At 59.6% G+C, this 13,291-nt stretch overlaps 1 protein-coding gene across 2 annotated transcripts in view; it reads left to right on the top strand.

Annotated features, from left to right (window-relative positions):
- The window catches only part of KLHDC4 (kelch domain containing 4), a 51,040-nt gene extending 40,840 nt beyond the window's left edge, over positions 1–10,200 (top strand). For both annotated transcript variants that reach the window (XM_081791583.1, XM_081791584.1), the window contains 5 exons: positions 1,664–1,823; positions 4,884–4,959; positions 6,484–6,692; positions 7,199–7,601; positions 9,907–10,200. In XM_081791583.1, coding sequence (XP_081647709.1) covers positions 1,664–1,823; positions 4,884–4,959; positions 6,484–6,692; positions 7,199–7,601; positions 9,907–10,100 — 1,042 coding nt within the window. In that variant the 3' untranslated portion in view covers positions 10,101–10,200. The remainder of the gene's footprint in view (positions 1–1,663; positions 1,824–4,883; positions 4,960–6,483; positions 6,693–7,198; positions 7,602–9,906) is intronic.
- The last annotated feature ends 3,091 nt before the right edge of the window (positions 10,201–13,291 follow it).

The raw sequence follows: 13,291 nt of genomic DNA, 5'->3' as shown, positions 1-13,291 counted from the left end.
CAAGGGGACGTCAGTTCCTACATGCTTTAGGAGAGGATTTTGAAAGCACAGTTGAAGTTAAACAGGGATGATTCTGTGTTGTTAAAGGTGAAACTCGAGTGTAATCGCCCTTTAATAGTGTGTCTCAAAGACCATACTGTTGGCAGGCAGGTCGTGGTCCCACGTCCCGGATGAGGAAACCAGGTGAACGAATGCCCAGTGGGTTGTGGCCTCCACGAAAGATCACTCATTTCCAGGGGGCTGCTTCCCGCCCTGCAGGTGTTCGGTTGATTATAGCCATTTTGGATGAGGAAGCCCCGGCTGTTTTTAAAAGTTTATTCCTAAGGGATTGTTACCTATTATTTAGACTTCACACTTTTTTTCTTTAAACAGCCCCAAAACGGTTGGGGAGACCAACACAGGCCTTGCTCCTTGGAACTCATAGGTTACGGTGTATGTGCCGCTGAAGCAGGCACGGGTTATAAAGTGGATCAAGTTGTACGATGGTTGTGATTTGCAGCTTTTCCAAAATGAGAACTGTTCTCAAAGTATTACCTGTTAATCTTGCTTAAAATTATGAAGTCTTCAAACACACAGGACAGAGGAGATACAAGTAAAGAAACCTTCCATTAAACAAGTTATTAGGGCTTTTTAAAACCAAATAACGGTTGATATTTATGTGCGGGATAGAATTTTTTTACTGCACACCTGCAGTGTGAAATCCGAGGAGACGGGAGAATATAACGAAGTCTTCTTAGAACTGAACACCTCCAAGTTCCTCAGTTCATGTACGAAAAGCCATCCTACAGAAGGCGCATCTCTGGGTGCCAGTCAGGGAGGCCACCCTGCAGGTGACTGGTCCCGTGTCCCACGCTGTGCGCAGCAAACCGGCCTTGTGCTGGCCCTTCCGTGTGCTGGCTGCAGGGGGCCGGACTTGGGTTAGCTCTAGTAGGAGAGACAAAACTGCTCAGACTGTGGTAGAATTTCCCACCTGAAGCCTGGCTGTCTGTTTTGAGTACCTGGGGAGCCCCTCTTCCTCTTCCCGTGTGATTCTGACCCGAGGCCCCTTGGCTTTGCCCCGGCTGTCCGTGAAATGGTACCAGGAGGCGGCGTTCCCCCCTTGCCTCGGGCCGGGCTGCTGCCGCCCCACGCACGGGGCCCCTTCTCGAGGCCCTCTGCATTTGAGTCCTTAAGTCCCAGGGCCGCGTGCCCCCTTGCCGCTGTCCCGCTGTGGAGCGCCAGGGCCATGCCTCTGGCTTGTCGGTCTCCGCAACGCTCAGCTCGGCCCGGCTCGGCTCCCTGCCCGGCTCGGGGTCTCTTCACGGCCCTGACCCAGCTGCAGGAATCTCCGTTCTGAGGATTCACTTGAATCTCTAATTCATGAGCTTAAGCTTATACGCATGGTAACCTGATGCAATTATTTGTGAGACTGTGGTTTTGTAAACTGTGTAAGGGAGTATCACTTCCAGATTAGAAAGCTTTCAGATCCAGGCAAATTAATGAATTTCTGTAAGCTAGCGTTATCTCTAGTTTCCAGATACAAACTCACATCTGCCTCCAGCCCTTTCATGTGGATTTCAACTTTCCACTGGGAACTTGTTTCAGATGGTACAAAGTTTACCTCAAAGTTGATCAGGTCATATGTTAATGTTACTGCCTTTTTGTGTCACCATGTTATAACCAGAGATTACATCTACTACAATGACGTGTACGCCTTTGACCTGGACACGTTCACGTGGAGTAGACTGTGCCCTTCGGGGACCGGGCCCACACCCAGATCGGGCTGCCAGATGTCTGTCACTCCCCAGGGCAGCATTGTCATCTACGGGGGCTACTCGAAGCAGGTAAGATGCGGTGTGGATGGAAATAGACATACTCTGTTGTATTGCCCTTTTCACTGTCACCGAGAATGAAAACTTCCAAACAGGCTTGCATGTTGGCTCAATAGAAACACTTTTTATTAGAGTAGAAATGGGTGTGTATCAATCTCCCCCGTGAACGTATCAAGATTTTTGCAGCCATATTATGTTCTAACCCATATGCCCTGAAAACGCGGGAGTGTGAATAATTCCGTATTGGGATGGGGCGGGGTGGGGGGGGGGGGGGAGGGTCTTGATTCCTAACCACAGACCCCAAGTGCTATGGGGGGCTCATGTGTAGAACAGGCCACTTCTTCCAGCCGTGCAGACACGCGGAAGTAAATGTTCTTGCACACCTGTCTGGGTGCCCTACAGCAGGGTGGCTCCTGCTGGCTCTGGGGTGTGTCGTCCACGCAGGGGCCACTCGCAGCGGCTGCAGCCTCCAGGCGGCACCGCTCCAGCCTGTACGCGTCAGCGAGCCCGAGAGGGATAAGGTCGTGTCTCACTGCAGGCTCTTTCTCAGCCTTCGTATTTTGAAATTTTCTGCGATGTGACTTAAGAGTCGGCGAGCACTTACTGTACCCCCACCTGGGTTCTTCTGGAGTCCTTGCTCTGCTGTCCCTGCTTCTGTGGTCGTTCACATCTGTGCTGCTCTGCACCCATATTTCTGGGCGTGTTTTAGGGAAAAGCACAGGCATCGCTTCAGCCTGCTTTCGAGATCCGTCCCCGTTGCATGTTTTAGCTGCTTTCGCTTTTTCGCGCCCAGCAGTTTTCCACTAGGACACCCCGGGTGGTTTCTCTAATTTCTGTTTGCAGACCCAGGGCTGTTTTTAGTTTCTGACCGTTATGAACCAAGCTGCGATGCGCATTTTCGTGCAGGTCACCGTGTGGCTCTACGTTCTCCTTTCTCAGGCAGGGACCCAGGAGTGGTTCTGCTTGGGTCCCAGGGTGCAGTGTCACACCCCTTCCCGCAGTGGTTGCCCCACACCCTTGCCAGCACCTGATCCCACCAGAGTTTTTTGTTCTTGGCCCTGCTGGTGGATGTGTGGGGTCTCATTGTGATTTAAAAAAATAATCATCTTTATTTGTTTTTGAGACTGAGCACGAGTGGGGGAGGGGGAGAGAGAGCATCCCAGGCAGGCTCCGTGCTGTCAGCATAGAACCTGACACGGGGCTCGATCCCGCAAACTGTGAGATCATGACCTGAGCTATCCCCTAGTTTTCATTTCCTGAGATTCAGGCTGCTCCCCACAATGTGGCCCATACGGAGCCTCCCTGGCCTTAGGATATCCAGGGCACATGTCCAGTCCCGGGACAGCAGGATTGTGGGCTTTGTTTTCCAGAAGGAAACTAGCTCTCTGTCTCCAGTGAACACATGCCCGTGGCTGAGAGGAAAAGAAGCGTGTGTGTGTGTCTCCTGGTTCTGTCTGCCGGGAGGGCCCGGAGGTAAAGGCGCCCGGCGGCCGCGAGCACTGCCGGTGCCCAGATCTTGGCTTCTGACCCCACCTCTGGGGACGGGACCCGGGGCTCCTTGGGGAAGTGGCTGAGTCTGGGGCTGGGGGTGTACAGGACAAGGCTGGAGCATTTTGTCCAACCGGAGGAGGCGCTTATGGGAGACCCTCACCGATGGGGTGCGTCAGAGGGACACAGGAGCCGCTGGAAGGGTTTCCGATGGCCAAGGCTGGAACCAGGTTCCAGCAACTGAGTAAAGTGGATTGGATTATAGCTCACAGTATAACGTCAGAGTCCGTGAGTCTGTACGTTTAGATGCAAATGATCGAAAGCATAAATAGATTGGGGAAAAGGGACAAGTCCCTGTGCAGAGTTCCACATAAATTGCGTAGCCACTCTGCCCTTGAGGTCTGGAGTATGACTCCCCACCGTACGTGGGACTGTGCAGAGTGATGTCCTTCCAGGGAGGACTGTGGAGAGCTGGGCGGGGGTGGGGGGCGGTGACCTGACAGCCCTGTGGCCAAGGTCAGCAGCAGTGATAAGTCACAGTGACAGCATGCACCCCCGGTGTGATGGGTGAGAAGGGGCCACAACCCGGAAGCCCATGTCCAGTCGTGAGAGAAGGTCAGACGAGTGTCCGTAGAGGGACAGCTGACCTGCACCTCACAGCCGCTGAAGGTCATCAGAGGGCGGGGCCTATGGGCTCGTGACGACCACATTGACACGGGGCCTTGGAACAGAGAAGGGACCCTGGCAGAAACTGAGGAGATCTTAATACACTGTGGACTTCCATTAATAGGGTTTAATCAGCATTTCATCCTTAATTAGCGGCAGATGTAACACACGGAGGGCGTTATTAATAGGGAAACTGGGCACTCAATTTGTCTGTAAATGTAAAACTCACCTGAAATTCAAATTTGTTAGAAATAGGGAGTTAAAGGGTAGATACGAAGATGAAATTAACATTACCAAGCCCTCCCCCCAGGAAAGCCATTTTGCTGCCCAGTTTTCCAGACACTGTAGCCTGTAGGTGGGTGCAGGTGCCGCGTGAGCCCCGCAGGGCACCGCCGCAGAGAGTCCGGGGCCGGCTGGCTTCTGCTTAGAGCGTTAATTCAGTTCTTGCAGTGAAGCCTGAGCACACAAATTGGAAGATGAGGGGGTTGGGGATGTGGGGGTTGCCGATGGAAGATGGCTTTGTTACGGCCTCGGGAGAAGTCCCCGTGGGCTCCGGCACAACCCCCCCACCTAGACCAGGCTCGCTGCGGAGGCCATGGACTCGCCGGCAACAGAGTGCTGGAATGTTCCTGGCATGATGGCAGTCTTTAGGACGGTGGGTTTTTTTAATTTAAAATCTATTCTGAAAAGTTAATAACTGACACCAACATTTTTTATTCTGTCTGCTCGGTGAGGTCAGAATTGACCTGGTCGTGGTTCATACTTTCTTTGAAGCTGCTCCAAAGGAAGCCTCCCGAGCCCTCCCCTGCCCCACCCGGCCTCCCAGCGAGGAGCGAGACCACAAGCCTGAGGGGACCGTGTGGGGCATTGTGGGTGGCGCCTGGCCAGTTCTTACAAGACTCCCGTTTCCTTCTGCAGAGAGTCAAGAAGGACGTGGACAGAGGCACGCAGCATTCCGACATGTTCCTGCTGCAGCCTGTGGATGGAAGGGAAGGTACGTACGCTGGGTGGGGGGTGGGTCCCGGCGGCCAGTGGTCTGCGGGTCCTGCCCGAAAGCCTTGCCCGCCCTGTGGCTGGGGGATGGGGAAGAGAGGGTGGCGACAGGCCCCTGCACACTGGGCTGGGGTGTGGGTGTGTCCTCGCCTGAGCGGGCAGACCAGGCGTTCTGTGAGTAACCCTCGGTGACCGTCTGTACAGCAGGGACAGCCGGAATATTCACCCTCTGGGGTGGTTGGGACGCCCTGGCCTAAAAGCACAAGCCAGGAGCTGGTGTCGAGCCAGGAGCCCCCCAGCTTGGGAGGGCGGGAGCCAGTCGTTGTCTTGTGCTCGCCCGAGAGCACGCGGCTGCTAGGGTGTGGGCTTTGGGAAGGGTTTCACGGGTCCGGGAGAGTGAGAAAGTGAGGCAGCGGCCTGTTTGTGAGTCTTGGGACGAGCGGGCTGGGCTCGACCCAGAAGATCGGGTCTGGTGCCCGGGCTGCTCCGGGCCCTGCAGCAGGGCCTCCCCTCCCATGAGGCCGCCGTCCACTGTGGAAGGATGGGACCACTCCGCGTGACCCGAGCCTCCGCTAAGCCGGGCACTTCTCAGGAGGCCAGCCACACCACCCTGCGGTGACCGAGGAGGGCGCCTGCCTTTTCCCCAGCGGGAAGCGAGGTCTGGTGCTGAGAAGTAACTTGCCCGGTTTATCTGAGTGAACTGGAGCCGGAACCTACTGTGTTCCCGGCGGCGGGACCCCGCTGCTCAGCCCCTGCATCCGGCGTTGGGCCCGGATGGGCCCGGTGGGCTGACACACGCTTGGGCCCGTGTCCTGCAACCTAGGAAAGTATCTTCCCTGACTGCGTGCAGGGCCCTCGGGAGGTTTTCCTCCTCTCTTTCCTTCAAGCAGTAAAATGCTGGCCGTAACGGGTTGATCTTGTGGCCCAGCAGTGGGTGCCCCCCGACCCCCGGGCTGTGTGCCGAGGAACAACCGCTGGCACACCATGGCCATTTGTCGCTTCTGTTAAGCTTTTCTTAAACGTTCACCGTAGGAAAAATCGCCGTTCCTTTCTCTAGACGCGGCGGGAGGACGTTCCCCCACGCTTCACACTAGGTCACATTCTGAGGGTTTTACCATGTGAATCTGGCAGGTCCCGAGAGAGGAGCGCGGTGTGGAGGTCTCCTGGGGAGAGCTGGGGCGTCTGCGGCTCTGAGCAGCGGCCCTGGGACAGCGGTCCTCACTGCGGGGAGGGCACGGCGTGAGGGTCTCCTGGCACGCGCCCCGTGCGCCACAGCTGGGAAGCGCTCGGCGGAGGTGGCGTCAGCGGGGCCCTGGGGACATCGCGCGGGACCTTCAGGGGAAGGGTCAACCTCTGGGGCGCGTTGAACTGTGTCGGGTTTCTGCAGAGGGATCAAAATCCGTAAACTCGGTGAGCTCTTGCCTGCAGTCCTGTGTTTCCACTCGTGTGCCGGTCACCGGAGGCCGGGGGACACTGGGGGTGCCCGTGGCCAGAGCTCGCTTACCCCATGTCCCCTCTCCGACAGGCAAGTGGGGATGGACGCGTATTAACCCTGCGGGAGCCAAGCCCACCCCGAGGTCTGGCTTTTCGGTGGCTGTGACCCCGAATCATCAGACGCTGCTGTTTGGGGGTGTGTGTGACCAGGAAGAGGAGGAGAGCCTGGAGGGGGACTTCCTCAATGACCTGCACTTCTATGACGCCACCAGGAACCGCTGGTTTGCGGGGCAGCTGAAGGTAGAGCCGTGCTCCCGAGCACGTGCCAGGGCGGTCGTACGTGAGACACGCAGCCCTGTTGTGCTCCCCACCGCCCCACCTCCCCGTCCCTCTGTGGGGCTCCCCAGGAGCTCTCAGTGTCTTTGCCGTCATTGTGGGCAGGGGCAGGCCGTCTGGCACTGGGGTCCCCCTGGGACTTCAGGTCTAGAGGAGTTGTTGGCGCCGGGGGCCTTGAGGCCTCAGGAGGTGGCCCACCCGGCCAGAGACCCCTCCCTGGTTGGAGAGCTTTGGCGCCTCTGCTGGGGATCAGGGAGACGTGCGGCTGGGGTCTGGACTCGTGGCCCCCCGCCCTTTGCCCTGAGGGGTCCCACCAGGTAGAGACTCTGTGCCCGCAGCCTGAACGGGCAGATTAGGGCAGGGGGCTTCCGCCACGTGGCCCAGTCGCCCTCGCACCCCACGTCGCTCGAGGACGCTGCCCGCTCACCACCGGCCGCCCCTGAAGTGCACGGCCTTGCTTTTTCCGACAGGGACCTAAGTCAGAGAAGAGGAAACGGAGGAGGGGCAGGAAAGCAGAGCCCGAAGGTGCCGACAAGCAGGAGCGCGGGGGGGCCGGTGCCCAGGAGCCCCTGGAGGTGGTCAGAGAGGTGGTCGCAGAGGACGGGACCGTGGTCACCATCAAACAGGTTCTTGCCGCCCCGGTCCCGGCGGGACAGCCACAGTCCGAGGAGGAGGACAGCCCTGACGAAGCCGGTGGCCCCGTGGTGGAGCCCAGTCCCCGCTCCAACGCCATGCTGGCCGTGAAGCACGGGCGGCTCTACCTGTACGGGGGCATGTTTGAGGCAGGTGACCGCCAGGTCACCCTCAGTGACCTGTACTGCCTGGATCTCCACAAGATGCAGGAGTGGACGGCCCTGGTGGAGGTGGACCCAGGTGAGCTGGGGTGGAGAGAAGATGCTCTGCAGGTTGGGGCGGGAGCCCCATGAAAGCGGCTCTGTGCCATCTGTCCACGAGGGCCCACCCAGATCTGCCCTGTGCCACGGAGCCTGCAGTGAGCAAGACCCACGTGCCCTCACCCGTGGCCACTCCCGGAGGGTGGGCCCTGGTCACGGCGAGGCGCCCCCTCCTGCGTACGTCCGCCCCTGCTCTGGGAGCTGAGGGGGTGGCTGCTTGCTTTGCGCGGGGGCAGGGGGGGCTCAGGCCCGTCCCGGTGCTTCTCGGGGGTGCATCGTAGCAAAACCGATCTCACAGAGCCTCCTCGTCCAATGCCCGCAGCCTCTGTGAACACGTGAGGGCAGACCAGGCGTCTGGGGGACACCTTCCGGGGGAACCTCCAGGCCGCCTCTGCTCTGACCCGCACTGCTCAGTCCCTCGCGTCCACGTTGTACACAGGTGGCTGCTGGATGCCAGCCACCACTCCTTTCTTGGCCACTGGACATTGAACAGAACTTGAGTCCACGCTTTTAGAGAGAGGCGCTGCGTGGCCCTGCGAGGTCCCTTAGTTTTCCAGAGAGGCTAGGTTAGAGCAGGGGCTGCAGGGTGAGACCGGGGGGTGGGTCTCGTACCTTTGCCTCTGCTCTCCGTCCCCTCCTCTCCCCTCTCCGTCGTCCTCCCTCACCTCTGCTCTCAGTCAGTCTCCCCTCGCCTCTGCTCTCCGTCCTCTCTCCTCGCCTCTGCTCTCCGTCCTCTCCCCTCGCCTCTGCTCTCCGTCCTCTCCCCTCGCCTCTGCTCTCCGTTCTCTCCCTTCGCCTCTGCTCTCCTTCGTCCCCCTCTCGCCTCTGCTCTCCTTCGTCCCCCTCTCGCCTCTGCTCTCAGCCTCCCCTTGCCTCTGCTCTCCGTTGTCTCCCCTCACCTCTGCTCTCAGTCAGTCTCCCCTCGCCTCTGCTTTCCGTCCTCTCTCCTCGCCTCTGCTTTCCGTCCTCTCCCCTCACCTCTGCTCTCAGTTCTCTCCCCTCACCTCTGCTCTCCTTCGTCCCCCCCTCGCCTCTGCTCCCCATCCTCTCTCCTCCCCTCTGCGTCCTCTCCCCTTGCCTCCGCTCTGTCAGCCTCCCCTTGCCTCTGCTCTCCATCCTCTCCCCTCGCCTCTGCTCTCCATCCTCTCCCCTCGCCTCTGCTCTTCATCAGTCTCCCCTCGCCTCTGCTCTCAGTCAGCCTCCCCTCGCCTCTGCTCTCCGTCGTCTCCCCTCGCCTCTGCTCTCCATCCTCTCCCCTCGCCTCTGCTCTCCGTCAGTCTCCCCTCGCCTCTGCTCTCAGTCAGCCTCCCCTCGCCTCTGCTCTCCGTCGTCTCCCCTCGCCTCTGCTCTCCGTCGTCTCCCCTCGCCTCTGCTCTCCGTCGTCTCCCCTCGCCTCTGCTCTCCGTCCTCTCCCCTCGCCTCTGCTCTCAGTTCTCTCCCTTCGCCTCTGCTCTCCTTCGTCCCCCTCTCGCCTCTGCTCTCCTTCATCCCTCTCTCGCCTCTGCTCTCAGCCTCCCCTTGCCTCTGCTCTCTGTCGTCTCCCCTCACCTCTGCTCTCAGTCAGTCTCCCCTCGCCTCTGCTTTCCGTCCTCTCTCCTCGCCTCTGCTTTCCGTCCTCTCCCCTCACCTCTGCTCTCAGTTCTCTCCCCTCGCCTCTGCTCTCCTTCGTCCCCCCCTCGCCTCTGCTCCCCATCCTCTCTCCTCCCCTCTGCGTCCTCTCCCCTTGCCTCCGCTCTGTCAGCCTCCCCTTGCCTCTGCTCTCCATCCTCTCCCCTCGCCTCTGCTCTCCGTCAGCCTCCCCTCGCCTCTGCTCTCCGTCAGCCTCCCCTCGCCTCTGCTCTCCGTCGTCTCCCCTCGCCTCTGCTCTCCGTCGTCTCCCCTCGCCTCTGCTCTCCGTCGTCTCCCCTCGCCTCTGCTCAGAACTGGAGAAAACAACGCGTTTCCTTCTGGTGTCCAGAGGTACTGGGGCATAGGCTGACTTTGACAGCATGATTATTCAAAAAAAAAAAAAAAATTTTTTTTTTAATGTTTATTTTGTTTTTGAGACAGAAATAGCGTGAGCAGGGGAGGGGCAAAGAGACACAGAATCCGAAGCAGGCTCCAGGCTACTAGCTGTCAGCACAGAGCCTGATGCGGGGCTTAAACTCACGAGCGTGAGATCATGACCTGAGCCAAAGTCGGATGCTCGGCCGACTGAGCCCCCCAGGCGCCCCAGGGTGCGCTTCTTGATGAGAGGCTGGAAACTCCCTGCACTGACGTTTTGAACGTTCGCTTTTGATTTAAAGGAGCTCAGGAGTGGCTGGAGGAGACGGAGTCAGAAGAAGACAGCGACGAGGACGCCGAGGGCGGAAGTGACGACGAGGACAGTGGCGACGGCGGCGGGGAGGCTGGGGGTGAGTGTGGTGCGCATGCCGGCGCCGGGCGGCAGGAGACCCACGGCAGAGCAGCTCCGGAGCCAAGCACCCCCTGCCGGACCTAGAGCTCCGGGGTCGCTTTGCTCCCAAAGCCCCGATTTTTGCTGGTAACGAGAGACTTTCATGCTTCAGTAAAGTTCTATTAAAGCGTGGCTTTACTTCGTAGACGTCCTCTCAAGGCGAGCCTAAGTTTTTGCGAGAACATTTGTATTTCGAGTACGTTTGGGCCGCGCCGGGTCGCTTTCTTTGATTGAGTGAAGAGCGCACTCGCGACATGGTTTCTGTAACTCCGCTGCTCACCCCGTCAGCCAGTGAGCTGTGGCCTCTGCGGCTGCCTGCCCGCCCCGCCTGCCTCCCGCTCTTCCCCGCGGAAGAGCCCACGACCCTCGGTGGCACCTGCCCGGCTCGCCCTGGATGACGCTGGGCCCCACGCCCAGGCCATTGCCGTCTGAAGACGGGGAGTGCCCCCCGCGCTGCAGGGCAACCTGCGTGGTGTGGCTCCTTCCGCGGTGTTGGCGTGGGCCGTGACGACATAGAGCAGAGCTGCGGCAGGGGCGGTGTCGTGGAGGGCGAGGTCCCCGCGCTGCCGGTGGCGCTGTGAATACGAGGCAGAGAAGGCGCCTTATGCTTTGCGGGCGATCTCCCTTCCGCCGGACAAGGAGCCGGGGGTTTCCCGCGTGGCGGTGCGTCGTCAGGCCGGAGGCGCCCGCTGTGATTTCCGGGAGTTCTCGGTCGCAGCCCACCGGCCACCTTTCCACGCTTCGTGTCTCTGCCCGACTCTAAGTAAAGCTCCTGTCGGCTCTGTGGCTGTCGTGCCACTGGCTTTCCTCGGGGGTCTGTGAGCCCACGGACCCGACTCAGAGCCGCTCCGTTAGCGTTTCCTGGGGAGAGATGGTGGGGCCACCCCTGCTCCTTTCCCGGTCAGCCCCCAGGTTGTCCTCGGCAAAGTGACCGGAGGAGGGGAAGCCAGAGGGAGGGACCCCGCTGTCTGGACGCGGTGTCACCATCCAGCGCCTCTGGAGCCGGAGTCCGTCGCGGGGGAGGCATGCGGACTGCTCGCACGCCGTCTGGGACCTGCTCCAGGGTTGATGGCCAGAGACCAGGTTTCATTGGTATAATTGGGGTCAGATGTTAGGCTTTGAATTCACACTTGGTGCATTTTTTATCTTCAATACTTGCAGCAATGAGAAGGTAGTATTTTAGTGTGTAGTAACGGCATCAGCATCCCATTTGTGTCCTGGACCAGGCCCTCCTGTTCATTGCTGGGACGCTCACAGACCAGTGTGGGAATGCCCCGGGTGGCGGAGCAGGGCCCGTCCTAGGAAGGCTTTCGCGGAAGGAGGAGGGCTGACGCGCCCCAGCAGCAGCCCCTCGCCCCACCTCGCCTCCTCACGGTGCCCGGTGCGACCACTCTCGTCGGACTTGCACGCCGCTCTTTAGCAGGACCCGCGGGGGTGTGCTCTCACCAGCAGCTCAGAAATGGGAAGCCTGCCTCTGGGGGGTGCCCCCCGGAGCCCCGGCCGTCGGAGAGAGGCCAGTGTGGCTGTCGGGCAGCACGGCACCCCTTGGCCAACGGGGGCTGGGTTTGCTAGAAAAGCTGGCACTCTGGCTCGGGTGGCATATCGGTGGCACCCCTCTTGGCTGCCGGGGCAGTCTGGGCCTTCCTTGGACACTCTGGGTGGAATCTAGCCGGAAGATTCTCAGGTAGGGCTGGCGGAACACCACGGCTGGTGCGCGGACCTCCCGGGTCCTCCCGGGGCCCACGCTGCCCGCTCCTGCGACGTGCCCTCCGGCCCCCACCGTGCAGCTGCTGCTCTCCCGGAGGCTGCGTTAGGAGGAGGTTGTCGGAAGGGCTTGCCGGCTCTGCCTCAGGTTTCTGTTTCAGAGGCCGGTGTCTCATCCTCCTGGTTGAGGTGACACGGCAGGTGTGAGGGAGGATGTTTTTGAATCCAACAGATTTCCCCGAAGAGGAAACTCCTTGTACAGACAGGTCTGTTTCGCTGTCGTGTCCGTAGGCTTGTTGCTAGAAGCTCGGTTCGAGTTCACACGGGTGAACAGCTGCTCTCGCCTCTGCTGCCTCCTTGCTGTGATGGAGACACCAGGTAAGGCACACCTTAGATGTTGAGCAGCAGGAGAGGCAAAGAATGCGTTCTAGGGCCGCGAGAGCCCCCCAGGAGTGGGACCAGCACACCCCAGCTCTCTGTTGGTGACTGGTGTGCCCAGCTGGATGTTCTGGACCCCTGAGGGCCACCACGGGCACGAGTGGCCAGTCTGAAGCCCGGGGCCTCCATTGCCGGTGGTGCTGGAGCCGGAACAGCTGGAAACGGCTGTATCCGGGTCAGCGAGGGCCCCGCGATCGTACACCTGTGTCGTCTGCTCCTCGGTGGGCTGAGCTGTTGGTAAGCCCCGCACCACCCACCCCCTTCTCTTAGGCTGCGTCAGCTGGCCACGCCCCCCCCCCCCCCCCACACACACTTGGCAGAGCTGCGTGAGTGGGGTCAGTGGGGGTTTGAGTGAGTAGTTGTCCCCAAGTCCCAGGAGCGGTGGCGGTGCTCTGGGTCCTGCTGCCAGAGGGTAGTTGGTCAGAGGTGGGAGGTTTCTGGCCTTAGGTCGAATTGAACAAAAACCAAGGAAAGCACCGATTAAGCCCAGAAATCCTCATCATTCAAAGCACTTTCTGTTTGTTTCTAAAAGGCGCGGTAGTGGTATTTATTGTAGTTTAACATCTTGTGGGTTTTTTGTTCTGTTTTGCTTTTTGTTTGTTTGTAAACCAAGTCGTACAGGCGAGGAGTCAGTGGCTGGCTGACAGGTTCATTGAAGGGCCAGAGGCTGGCCAGGCCCTGCCGGTGACAGATGATGTCCGCAGGGCCGTCCCTTGGGGCTAGAGGGACCCTCGGGCAGCCCCCCGGGGGAGGTGAGGCTCGAGCTCAGGTTCAGAGCAGGTGTGTCACAGCATTTGTGTGTCACACAAATGAGGTCACACTTGGGAACCAGCCCCCCCCAAGTGTGCTGGGGTGAGGAGGTGGTGACACGGTGTTGAGCGGGGGCTGCAGAGGGGGCAGCCGCTCCCTAGCACGGGGGAGGGGGTGGTTGGCTTCGGCTCGAGGGAGCGTGAGATTCGTCTGTCCACTGCTAAGTTGCATGAGCACCGAAGGGGCTTTCTAGTAACTGCTCTTTTCCTGGATGTTTTAAAGCGGGAAGCAAGCTGTGTGCAGGCCTTTGGTCACCAGAGACCAGTGTTGTCTTACTTGGCCCA

Source organism: Panthera onca, chromosome E2 (assembly GCF_046562875.1).
Source record: "Panthera onca isolate mPanOnc1 chromosome E2, mPanOnc1 haplotype 2, whole genome shotgun sequence".
Lineage (NCBI taxonomy): Eukaryota > Metazoa > Chordata > Mammalia > Carnivora > Felidae > Panthera > Panthera onca.
This window is presented reverse-complemented; position numbering and strand designations above follow the sequence as displayed.